The 12599-nt window shown below is 37.9% G+C and overlaps 3 protein-coding genes across 3 annotated transcripts; 2 read left to right on the top strand and 1 right to left on the bottom strand.

Moving 5' to 3' along the window:
* Nucleotides 1-1825: 1825 nt before the first annotated feature.
* On the bottom strand, nt 1826-2197 carry LOC126792584 (uncharacterized). The gene has a single exon (XM_050518995.1). The coding sequence runs from the start codon at nt 2195-2197 to the stop codon at nt 1826-1828; it is 372 nt and encodes a 123-aa protein (XP_050374952.1).
* Nucleotides 2198-3483: 1286 nt separating this feature from the next.
* On the top strand, nt 3484-5587 carry LOC126791197 (phosphopantothenoylcysteine decarboxylase subunit VHS3). Its single transcript, XM_050517614.1, has 3 exons — nt 3484-3654; nt 4871-4929; nt 5023-5587. The coding sequence occupies exons 1-3, from the start codon at nt 3535-3537 to the stop codon at nt 5351-5353; spliced, it is 510 nt and encodes a 169-aa protein (XP_050373571.1). The 5' UTR covers nt 3484-3534; the 3' UTR covers nt 5354-5587.
* Nucleotides 5588-6734: 1147 nt separating this feature from the next.
* LOC126786425 (protein S-acyltransferase 24) lies at nt 6735-11941 on the top strand. The gene is made up of 13 exons (XM_050512287.1): nt 6735-7203; nt 7409-7549; nt 8260-8372; nt 8845-8924; nt 9010-9173; nt 9589-9727; nt 9819-9918; nt 10180-10237; nt 10446-10523; nt 10618-10716; nt 10825-10903; nt 11007-11155; nt 11282-11941. The coding sequence occupies exons 1-13, from the start codon at nt 6940-6942 to the stop codon at nt 11699-11701; spliced, it is 1884 nt and encodes a 627-aa protein (XP_050368244.1). The 5' UTR covers nt 6735-6939; the 3' UTR covers nt 11702-11941.
* The last annotated feature ends 658 nt before the right edge of the window (nt 11942-12599 follow it).

Genomic DNA, 12599 nt, shown 5'->3' with positions numbered 1-12599 from the left:
CATTATATTAATGATTTCATCTTTCTATATATATTGTGATACAATTAATCAAGCGAATGCTACTTGTAGAGCACAAATGCTCTTGAGCAAAGGAGGGAAGAAAGGAGTTAGAGGAAACATTTTGGACCAGCAGCTTTCCTCGACATAAACGAAGCTCGAAGGCCCTGCAACAATCGGCAGTAATGCTACCGAATTGTAAGCTGAAAACAGACTGAAAGATTTCCATGACACATCCACTGACGCCGGTTAGAGACGCCCAACACTCAAGGGCACCTTGCGAAGTTCCTGGTGGAAGCAGAGCTGGAATTGAAGGAGAGCTCTGTGGAGACTGCGCGTTGGCTATTCCTGGTTGGGATAGCAAGGTGGTGAGTAATGCCACTAGTAACAGGGAATATATACAATGCTACTGTTTTCATTGCTATGGCTGTTGATATATATATATATATATATATATATATATATATATATATATATATATATATATATATATATGGGACTAGCTAGGTCGTTTCAGACTTGCACCAACTGAAGATCGAGTAATACTTGATGGGAATTGGAGGAAGACAGTGATAACTATATATATATATAGCTTCTTCTTTTTTGGTTAACTATATATATATATATATATATATATATAGCTAGGCTTCACGAACGATGGTAAATAATACTGACCAAGGTTTTGAGGTTTGCCCTGCATATTGCACATAAGGATATGAGTTTGTTAGTAGTTATGATAATCCTTTATCCAGAAAGATGTTATAGGTTCTACAATTTTGGTCAAGTCAAAACATGAAGTCAAGCATGCATCAATTTATGCATATACATGATGCATTCATGCAGTTAAGGTACGTACGTTTGAGGAATGTACACTATGACTACCTTCGCGGGGTTACTGCGCGCATTCCATCTTTCTAGCTGATGGAACTTACATCCATGAGACCATGACATTTACACATCTATTATAGCCATAATTAAAATCGCCCATACAGAATCTAAGCTTGTTGCATGGCCATTGCCGACGCCGATGAGGATTGTGCCTGTACAGCAAGTTCAATAACCCCTTTTCATTATGTTGCTGAAGAAAGATTGCTCCAGGCCGGAAAGCTTAAGACTGTTTGCTCAAATACAAATATATAGTTTCACTGAACTTCCCAGATGCACTTGAGAGCAGGATACAGATCAGATTCAACTATCCAAAGTGTTTGTGTAATTGTGTGTGTGTCTCCGGTTCATATCATTCTGATGTACGTATTGGTTTGAGTTTATATGTCTAGTCTTTCTAGGTCCTCGATCAGTGTTGTTGCCGTTTGTTCTGTATAGTACAAGTTGAAAGCGTATGTACGTTATGCAGGGATCGAGTTGTGCGTTTAAATGTTAGCTATATAATTTGGTACACCGACTAGCTAGGTTAGTTTTGTTTTCTGTCGTTTGAGGTTAGGAGAGCCGTAGGGATTTAGTAACTTAATTTCCACAATTTGTTGGTCTAGGTAGTATTGATACATTGTGATATGTTCGGTATCCATCAAACAAATTACGGATCATCAATTGTAAGGATAAATGTTCGCATTTTATATAGATTATAGAATCTCCAGTTTTATTAGTACGTAATTTAAATTATTACAGTCATGATCGGAAAAAATCTAATCGACTAAAGCGTAGCTGTATCAGATCGATCATATTATAATTTCCAGACCAGAATTAACAAGAATATTCATCAGAAACTAAAACATGACTACTGCTGCTGCATGTAGCTCAAGGTTGGGTAGAGGAATTCGAATTCATCATTTCATCTCTTTATTTATCGTGATACAACTCGCATCATGTCCTAGAATTTTGCTGGGGGTGCAGGACCTCCTTGGAGAGCACAAATGTTCTTGAGCAAGGGAGGGAAGAATGGAGTCAGTGGAAACATTTTGGGCAAACAGCTGTCCTCAATAGCAACAAATGCCTTACAACAGCCGGCACCAATGCCTCCGAACTGCAAGCTGAAAACAGATTGAAAGATTTCCATAACACATCCATTGACGCCGGTAAGAGATGACCAACACTTGAGCACATCCGGCGCAGTTCCTGGTGGAAATAGGCCCCCTGGAAAGGTAGGAGGAAACTGCGCAGTAGCTAACCTCGATTGAGCTAGCAAGGCTGTGAGTAATGACACCAGTAGCAACGAAGATAGTGCTTCCAATTTCATTGCCATGGCTTTTTGGATTTTAGACTAGCTAGCTCGTTTCAGAGTACAACTTTGGTGTGTGAATTGGTGGATGGAAGACTCGGTACGAACTATATATAAGGCTTCACAAATGAGGGTAACTGACCAAGGTTTTAAACTTGGATATTGTACGTAAGGATATGAGTTAATTAGGAATTATGATGGTCAATGACGTTAAACGTTTGATTAGGAAGATAATTGTTGCATAACTTGTAGGGTTTTACGGTTCTGGTTGAGTCAAAACGTTTTGGTATGCATTTGAATTTTGACATGCATTGGTTTGGATCGTTGAGTTTAGGCCCAACTACACAAAGTTTTGAAGCTCAAGGTTCACGTAGTATTGACAAAAAAAAAAGGTTCACATAGTAGTCAGCCTTAATAGTATAGATCGATATGAAAGAGCAGAGAAATACACGTACAGAGACAAAAGCCAGCCAACATCGGACTCAAAATAGAAGACAAACAAGAACTCGAACAAGCTCTTCAGAGAGCTGCGGCCACAACCACAACCACCGCCACCCCACCGTCATCAGCTAGAATTGCTAACCTCCTCAATAACAGGACAAACTTAATTAGAAGATTGGAACTTAGTCATCAAGCACCCAGTTTTAATATGTTAGCATCAGAAGTTTCATTTTCGTTACAGTTCCTACAAACGATACTAGAATATGAGTTGTATCGATTTTACCTGGTTAATTATTCATTGTTACAATTGGTTTATTTTTCACTATTGAAAATCTGTGTAATTTTTCCATATTATGGATGTTACTAACAATTGCAAAATTGTGTTACCCATTATTATGTTAACTACATAATTTAGATAACTTATTGAGTCGTTAAATCATATATATAACTAGTCGAAATGAGTCTCATTTTTATTTATTGATCACCTAATATATCTTCTAAAGTTTAGAACTAAAATGGTAATGGATCTCAATCACATCTTATCAAGAAAAATTGAGGCATATCTTGTAAGATCAAATCAGAAGGCACATAATAGTTGTGTGAACTGTGAAGTGTGAAGCATCAAACCAAATATTTGAATTATTTTGGTAAAATGAATATTAAAAGTAAATAAAACTTTAATTTATTTTCCAATAGTGGATGAACACTGAACCCTGGATCCGCAGGATTTTACAAAATTGCCCTAATCATAGAATCTTTAGTAATAACTAATAAACGTGTCAATAAATCAAATAAAAATAAATAAAAAACCCTAACTGGACCCAAACACTGGACTGACCAAACAAAGCCCTTCACATTATCACTCACCTGAGTCACCTCTGAGATTTTACATTGTGGGCTCTGAGCTTGGTTTTGCCGCAATGATGGTTTCTTTGTGCTCCTCTGAGAAGAACAGCTTCTGGGTCGGCTCTGTTTTGGAAGTTATGGTGGTCAACACTGTTCTTGCTGCTCACAACTCTCTTGCTCTGTTGCTTCTGGCGGTATATCATTTAATCTCCGTCAATGTTGCTCTTTTTTGCTGTGAGTTTTAGTTTTTCCGGAGGTGGATTTGAGTTGGGCTTAAGGGTTGGAGTGTTAAAGGTTCATGCTTTGTGTTTGGAATCTTGAGGAAGTTCTAGTATTGGGCTGAAGTTTTTGAATTTAGGGTTTTGAAGTTGTGGGAAATTGGGTTTTAATAAGTTTCAGGGTGGGATTTATGTATTTGTGAATTAGGCTGTTTGGGAAGAGAAGGGCTTTGATTAATTGTGGGAGTTTTGTAGAATGTGAACTACTATAAGGCCTTTTTTGTGTTTATAATCTGTAAAATTCTGGGTTGATTTGAGACAGTTTGAGTTCTTTGTTTCTGGGCCTTCAGGATAGTGGTTTGTTCGATACCTTTAAAGTACTAAAAGGGGCTGGTATAATGTGGGTTATTCATGAATGAATTGAGTATTGTGTTCAAATCAGTGTTGATTTCTTCTTGCTTGTTGAACAGTAATGCTAGTTAAAGAGTTAACCTTTGGTGGTTGTTAGTAGTATTATTTGTTACTGATTAGTACTAATTCCTGGAGGTTAGCTTTAAACTTTGGAGGTCCGAGGTTCTTCTGCTCTTGGTAACTAGAATAATTTTGACTTTGTAAGATTGTTTCTAATATTTGTGTGGTGCACTGTTTTCTTTGAGTTCATAATGTTATTGAATGCTACCACTCCTTTTGATTTTCCGAGTGTTAGAAGAGAACAGGTTATTGATGTTGCCGATTTCAGCTTCTCAGATATCAGCCACTTCATCCGACATGTTTATTTATATATGGGCTAGGGTTGAGTACCAGATCTGCCATGAACCAAACTTTTGGTAGTTGTAGTTGAGAGCTAATTTTTATTTGATTAATAACATTCTTGAGTGATGGAAGCCTAAGGTTGATGTTTTTTGTGTGCCTATCTTCAAATCTGATTCCCAAAATCCTAGTTGTAGATGAGAGCTAAGGTTTATTTGATTTATTACATTCTTGAGTGATGGAAGCCTAGTATTGATGTGTCCAATTTCTTCTTGCGGCTCTGTATGTACTTAATGTAAGATATTTATGGGATTTTGACTTGTACCGTTACTAACATGAAAGCCCAATTGGGATTACATGAGAAAATACAAAGCAATCTGATAGTTGTTATTTTTTTTCTCGTTGTATTGTATGGCACTAACATTTTTTGAGGTTTTTTCAGGCTGGATCCTTGATGAAGGATATCAATAAGTCACCAAAATTGTCTGCAGTCACTGGAAGGTAACGAAAATCTCAGATGTCAATCCTGTACTTGCACTCTTAGCCTTCACTGGTACTTTGAATTGAGTGGGTTAGTGTTGCTCCCTTCTGCAGCTTTCCTTTTGAAGAGCTTTTCAAATTGGAAAAACCTTGTCCAGAAAACAAAGATGCCAGCGACACGGAGGATGACGAGGAAGATGATGACGATGATGTGCCTGAGGAGGAAGATGATGCAGCGGATGAGGACTTCTCAGGCGAAGAAGGGGAAGAGGCGGATCCTGAGGATGATCCTGAAGCCAATGGTGGTGGAGGAAGTGATGACGATGATGATGAGGATGAGGATGAGGAAGATGGTGACGATGATGATGATGACGAAGATGCAGAGGAGGAAGAAGAGGAAGACGAGGAGGAGGTTCCACAGCCTCCTGCTAAAAAGAGGAAGTGAGACTGTATCCTAGTCTCTCTGTTTTAGGCCAGCAGTCATGGAGTAGTGATTCGAGAGTTTAGCGTGTCGGTTTGCTAGTGTAGGAATTGTTATCATTGTTCCTGATGAACCCTCTATTGTCAATTTGTCATTGATTATCTACGGTACCTGCAGTGTACTCTTATGAAATTAGTAGACCACTTTGATGTAGTGTTATCAACATTCTTCTGATGTGTTCGATGTTATTAGTTATTACCTTCCTATTATGAGTCATTGCATGGTAAGACTTGTTATATGCTCTGACTTCTGACAAAGCCACTCCCATATTCTCTGATTCTCATTCTAATGCTTAATTTTTTCGACCCTGCGCCAAGAATTTGAATTAATCCGATAATAGGTGCCTTATCCCTACTGAAAACGTTGCCATCATGACCTCAGTTGAAACTTTGGCCAGTAAAAATAAATTTTATGGTAAATAGCCCCATCAGTAATTTAGTATATTAAAATTTTACAGTCACATAGTTCACAGTTAAATTTGATTATAAGGGGGAATATTGGATATATAGTTCACAGCCTTATCTGCAATGGCTCCTCAGAGTACCAACTCAGTTGAACTTCGAAATCTTATCAGTTTGATGCCTCTCATACGCCTATATATATTGTTCCTACAAGCTTCACAACTTCACAATTAATCATCTCATTTCACATCTTTGTCCTTGTGTTAATATATCAGCCCGGCTGCCCAATTCTATTTTTTTGTCCTTTTATTAGATTTTATTTTTCAGGTGTTGTGTCATCCCTCCTCCCTTGAACGAGCGTTTAGGGTGTCATTAGGTTGAGTGTTGGTTGTGTTGTGGTGTGTGCCAATCCATGGACTATTTTAAAGTCAGTTCATTCCGGCATTTTCCGGGTGTCAATGTAATGGGGAGAGCTGTCTTTGTAAATATGGTTTTGTTATGTAATGTTATTAGAACAGTTTCCTTATTGAAATTAGCAGCGAGTATGTATCGACTATTTCTAGAATTGTTTTAATTGGTTCGAAATTGGGTCTTATTCGCTTATGTCTATTATTTTTTGCGATAGTCTCGTGACTAGTAATGTTAGTAAGAATGAGAGTGAGGAATCTAGTTCCACTACCAAGTGTTTCTTTTATTGTAATCTTATTTTGGTGAAATACATTATCTTTTTCTCAAAACAAAAAATGGTTTTGGGTTTTAATTATGTTTCATGGTTTCTTTATGTCATCGAAATATAAAAAAAATGTAGAAATTGAAGAAAATATAGAAGCTATAAAAACAGGTAACAATAATACAATATAAACATTAGGTAAGAATATAGTTACTGGACCCAACCCCCCAAACATTTGCCTTAAGATTAGGAAGAACTGAAGAAGCAAACAAAAAGCTCTAACAACAATTTGGCTAGTACTGAAAATCCATAGCCAAATCCATAGTCAACCATGGCCGGCTTCCCAGAAAAACCCTAGAAATCCAAATCCTCCCTTCCTCTATTTCATACCAACCGGGTCAAACCCAATGCCTAATTGACCCCCCTCGTTGAAAACAAAACCCAAAGCTCGCGACTTTCTGCGGTTGTTGAGGTTTCTAATGTCGTCGGAGATCGAGGTCGTCGAGGAGGAGACCCAGGTAGATTCGTCGTCGCCGGCGGCCGGAGAAGCGAATGGGATTATCGGGGAGGAGAGCCTCCGGAACGACGTGTACACGGCGGCGGCGTACGGCGATTTGGAGAAGCTTCAGAGATTGGTGGAGTGTGAGGGTTGCTCGGTTTCCGAGACCGATGGGCTTGGCTACTACGCCCTCCAGTGGGCCGCCCTTAACAACCGCACTGCCGCCGCCCAGTACATCATTGAGGTTGTTCTTCTTCTTCATAAAAAAATCAAGCTTTGAGATATTTAGTGATTTGATTTTGGTTAATGAAGTTTTGAGCTTTTAATAATGCTACTTAGTTTGATTAGAGATGTTTTTAACTGTTATTGACATTGTTGTTTTGTTGGAAATGTAATGTGGGAGTTGTGTTGGAAGTGACGCCGGGTTTTGTTGTGTGTTTTAATGGCAGCATGGAGGAGATGTGAATGCAAAGGATCACGCGGGGCAGACGGCATTGCACTGGAGTGCGGTGCGGGGTGCTATTCAGGTTGCGGAGCTTTTGCTGCAAGAGGGTGCAAGGGTGAATGCCGGCGATATGTATGGCTATCAGGTTTGTTTTTTACTTTTTTGGTTTTCGTTTGGATAGAAGTATCTGCTTGTGCATTTTTGTCTGTTTGGTTATTGTAAGGGCGATATCGCGAGTGATAAGAAGTTGTTCCCAAGCTGTAAAGTATGCTACTGGCTAGTTTAAACTTTGTCATGAGAGATGTTTTGCCATGTGGGTTCGTTGGTGAAAATTATTAACTGTGGGAAGAGTCAGTTTGTGTAGGTTCTTTTGGGAAAGGGAATGCCACTATTGTTATTAAGGCAAGGATGCTGGCTATATGAACTAAAGTCAATGGAAGGCATTATAAAATACATTATGGACTTGTGATAAAGGGATTGGGTGGAACCACAGAAGGAAAAACATGAATCTTAAGAGCCTGCAATTCAGGATGGAGGCTAATAAGCATTTCAAAGTCAAAGCTAATATGCACCACTCAGTGAGTGATATTGTATAATGATGCTTCAAAACGTTTTCAAGCAAGTAGGGATTGTCAGAAGGTCAAGGTCTTGCTCACTGAATTATGAACCTTGCAAGAGTTAAAATTGGAATAGACTTTTACTGATACAAGTAGGAGTTTAGTTTAAAATGGACAGGTTAATTTCTTATTCTCCTGCACGGCTCTATTTAGACCGAAAAGCTTTCTATATCCCATTTTAACTTATAAATTGACTGAACCATGTTCATCTTACTGGTCAAATTTGATATGATCGCAGACCACACATGTTGCGGCCCAATATGGTCAGACTGCTTTCCTATATCATATTGTTTCAAAATGGAATGCTGACCCTGATGTTCCTGATAATGATGGAAGAAGCCCTTTGCACTGGTATGTTAAAATATTGATTAAATGTTCGATATTATTTATTAAATATCTTTTTTATCGTTCTATATATCATGAAAATAAAACATTGCAGTATCACCTATTCAAGTACAACTTGTTATTTATGATCGTCTTCTCACTTTTTAATTCCTGAAACCTAATAGTTTTCCTAGTTTATTATCTATATTTGGTAAAACCATTTGATTTACCTTTGATTCTAGTTTCTACCTTTCGTTATTTGTAAACCATTGTGTGCAAGAAGTTCTTTTCTTTCTAAAGTGTACAGTAAATAACATTCCTGCATAGTAGATTGATAATATTATCTCAGTGCTCACATGTGAAGTCTGCTTGATCTGTGTCTATTTTGATAAATATCAGCAGTCAAAGACTTTGCATTCCTCTGTATACTACTGACAAAGCTTGTTCCACCAAATATGGTAGCCTTGTAATATATCTTTTTTATCTTTCTTGTGATTAGGGCTGCTTATAAAGGTTTTGCTGATTGTATACGTCTTCTTTTGTTTCTGGATGCATATAGAGGGCGGCAAGATAAAGAGGGTAAGTCGCCTCTGTTCCATTATTGGTCATGTAATTCACCTGTTATGCAATAGTTATTTATATTGTTTTATCTGAGTAACTTCAGGTTGCACTCCTCTTCATTGGGCTGCTATCAGGGGTAACTTGGAGGCATGCACAGTGTTGGTACAAGCTGGGAAAAAGGAGGACTTGATGGTTACGGATAACACTGGCCTTACACCAGCCCAACTCGCTGCTGATAAAAGCCACAGACAAGTTGCTTTCTTCCTTGTAAGTGTTCCATAACCAAAATACTTTTAAAATTGGTTTGTGATGTTACTTGTATGTTCATTGACATCCTCGTTCCAATACCCGTTAAGGTTTACATTTTGTATGTTTAATATTGTGATGGTTTAGTGTGTTGTTAATGATTTTCCCCTCTTTCTTGTTTAGAAATGCCTGATTAATATCCAACAAATGGCATACATTAGTAATGTTTTCCACTTCCAAATATGGTTCTTCTATCTTTGTTCTTGGTAGTTGCTTGTGTCTGTGTGTTTGTAGTTGTGAGTTTATATGTCTACACACCTGTTGAGGGTTGTGTTGTTTGATATTAATGGTGTTACACATTTGATTTCTGCTAAGAGTCTAGAATAACTGACAGAATATAAAGAACTTACATGCTCTGGAATATATGTTATTACAGGGGAATGCTCGAAGGTTACTTGACAAACGTTGTGATGGGAACAGTCGTCTTGAACAACTAACGAAACTGGGACTCGCACCAGCTCTTTGGTGTGTCATCTTTGTGCTCCTTGTGATCTATAGTCATTCGGTTATCATGGGTATCTGCTCAAAGCTCTATCTTAATTTCCACTATGTGCCTCTGCTGTTATGATTATACTAACTTCCAATCCCTATCTAAATTGGTTGTAGCACCAAATCTGCCCAAATTAACAGCCGGCTCAGTTTTTATTGCATGGCTGGGTGTCTTCCTAGCAACTGCAGGGCTGGTTATGTTCTATCGGTGTAGCAGGTATAGCACGTACATCTATGAGTTCTGATACTAATTGCAGGCCTTATTAATGCTTGAATATCATGTTAGTCATAATAGTTTCCTTTCATGATGGCTGGTGTATTATCAATGTCCTCTGATGGGTCTGCATCCCACCACCCCCTTTTCCCTTCCCTCTCTTTTCTTCTTCTATCACAATGCTTATTTATGGTTTACTGCGTAGAGTGGAGCACTGGAGGACTGACATCTAGTTAAACCTTTGGTTCATTTTGTTTATTGCAGTAAAGATCCCGGTTACATCCGAATGAATATCCATGATTCACAGAATATGAAAGATGATGTGCGTACTATCTTCTCTACCCCCACCCTCTTTCTAGCAAGAACTATTTATGTAACCCATGTGTATAATCCTGGCTTTTCTAATAATGTAAAGAAACAATATTTATAATACACTGCCTGTTAGAGGTCATAAAAATTATGTAAACATGCTGATTTTTTTTAATATTGTTAAAGGTCATAATATTTTTTTTAATATTGTTTTTAATCAGGAACCTCTATTGAAGATTGAGATAAATAATCCGGCCTTGCTAGCTGGTAACTGGTCTCAGCTTTGTGCAACTTGCAAGGTGCCATTGAGTACTGAATTTTGTTGCTTATACACAATAGACTCACTTAGTTGTTAGGTCATTATCTAACATGACTTATTGACATTGTCATTAGATTGTCAGGCCTCTTCGTGCAAAGCATTGTTCTACATGTGACCGTTGTGTTGAACAATTTGACCACCATTGCCCGTGGGTATCCAATTGCATTGGCAAGGTGCATCCATTAATTAACTCTTATTTGTTCTGTGTTTTTCTTTTTGATACATTGGAATTAGTTTTCAATAAATGAGTTGCATTTAACTTTTCTTGTAACATGGGACAGAAAAACAAATGGGATTTTTTTATATTCCTTGTTCTTGAAGTTTTGGCGATGTTGATTACTGGAGGAGTTACTGTTACGAGTATGTACCAATTCCGACTCTATTGAATTTTCTGGCATAAGACTTTGTATACAATTATCTTGTTGTGACCTCTCTCTAAAAGAAATTGCTTTATTTATTGCAGGAATTTGGAGTGATCCACTTGGTCCTTCTTCATTTGGAGCGTGGCTTAATTATGTTTTTAGAAGTCATATTGGTGCTATATCGTTTTTGATTGCTGATTTCTTCCTCTTCTCTGGTGTGGCCGTCTTGACTGCTGTACAAGCTTCTCAAGTAAGTCTTCTATTAATTATAAGATAAATAACTATAAGCACAAGTTGTAGGTTCGAAAAGTTTACTCGTACAGTATATTAGATGAGATTCAATTTTATTCTTCTCTAAGGGTTCCTTCTGTCACAGATTTCACGGAATATTACTACTAATGAAATGGCCAATGCGTTGCGCTATAACTACCTCAGAGGGCCGGGTGGTCGCTTCAGAAACCCATATGATCATGGGATGAAGAAGAACTGCTCAGATTTCTTGATCAAGGGCTACAATGAAGATGTGGAACTGATCGAAGAATCAGCTCGTGATGAGGGGACTGGAATGAGGCACATGAACAATTCAAACATGCAAAATGGGGATTCTCATTCTCACCACACAAATGGCCATGATCATGTTTCAATCAACGTAAATTCGAATGCATCAGCACATCTAGGTCATGTTCATTCTGCCCATTGCAGCCATAGCAATCAAGGCCAACCCAAAACTGATAATGTCCCCTTAGGCTTGGGTCTTGGCCTTGGACGGAATGCTTCCCGGCCTACTGTGTCTTAGTGTGATAGTATACTTCTTGGCCTGATTGGCTGATTTTTGCTGAAAATCTCGTGTATTATAATCATACTTCAGCGTCAGCTTTTGTAATGTAATTGCATATTGCTCTTTAGATGAAAGTTGCCCCACATTCGTTGAAATCCAGCTTTACCAGTTTTGAGTAGTCACTAAAAAACAGAGCTGGTGTATATTTGGTGGTTCGAATATCCCGGTAACATTCATTTCGCCAGTGGAAAGGTTTAGCTTTTGTTTTTAAGATTGTTATTTAGTTTTTGATATTGATCAGGCTTAATGTTAATATTAGGTACTTAATTTATTCAATCATGCATTCCGCCATGACCTATATTTGTTAAATTTCCAATCTTTTGTTTGAATCTATCTGTGACTGGAGTCACTTGAAGGCACTCAAGGCCGGTATTGAGATAGTGGTGATATGAAAACAGAGGTCTTCTGCTAACCCACCTATGAAGCTTTAGTCATTCTTCTCCAAATTGGGGCTTAATTGTAAAACTAAATTGAAATGTAGCCAAGTCTGCAAGAGCAACGTGCACTTCATCAATCCTCATTCCCACATAACACTCATGTAGGGGTTGAAAATGACATGCAATTGAGCAACTTGTTTCTTGCAAATTTCCTCCTTGTTACAAATTACAATCATTGGTAATTATCATTATCATTTGAATGATTCTCTAATTATTCCAATACTTTGTTCCAAATCTTGGAGAAAAGATGAAAGAAGCATTTCTTGTATCAGAAATCTTCTTTTCTTCCTCATCACTTGTGTTGTTGGCTTGTTGCACAACACTTGACTCCATGATATCCAACCCCAGGCACATACGTATAACTCACTAATGACAAATATGCATCCATGCAATCAGTAATCACGATTCTCTTTCTTTTT

This window comes from Argentina anserina, chromosome 1, assembly GCF_933775445.1.
Source record: "Argentina anserina chromosome 1, drPotAnse1.1, whole genome shotgun sequence".
Taxonomy (NCBI): Eukaryota; Viridiplantae; Streptophyta; class Magnoliopsida; order Rosales; family Rosaceae; genus Argentina; species Argentina anserina.
The sequence above is the reverse complement of the archived record's forward strand: the minus strand, read 5'-3'. Positions and strand labels throughout refer to the sequence as shown.

Coding starts and splice junctions, on each gene's coding strand:
- LOC126792584 (XM_050518995.1), bottom strand. CDS start 2,197: ATGGCAATGAAATTGGAAGCACTATCTTCGTTGCTACTGGTGTCATTA.
- LOC126791197 (XM_050517614.1), top strand. CDS start 3,535: ATGATGGTTTCTTTGTGCTCCTCTGAGAAGAACAGCTTCTGGGTCGGC. Junction 3,655..4,870: donor TTGCTCTGTTGCTTCTGGCG/GTATATCATTTA, acceptor AGGTTTTTTCAG/GCTGGATCCTTGATGAAGGA. Junction 4,930..5,022: donor TTGTCTGCAGTCACTGGAAG/GTAACGAAAATC, acceptor TCCCTTCTGCAG/CTTTCCTTTTGAAGAGCTTT.
- LOC126786425 (XM_050512287.1), top strand. CDS start 6,940: ATGTCGTCGGAGATCGAGGTCGTCGAGGAGGAGACCCAGGTAGATTCG. Junction 8,925..9,009: donor AGGGCGGCAAGATAAAGAGG/GTAAGTCGCCTC, acceptor GAGTAACTTCAG/GTTGCACTCCTCTTCATTGG. Junction 10,238..10,445: donor CACAGAATATGAAAGATGAT/GTGCGTACTATC, acceptor GTTTTTAATCAG/GAACCTCTATTGAAGATTGA.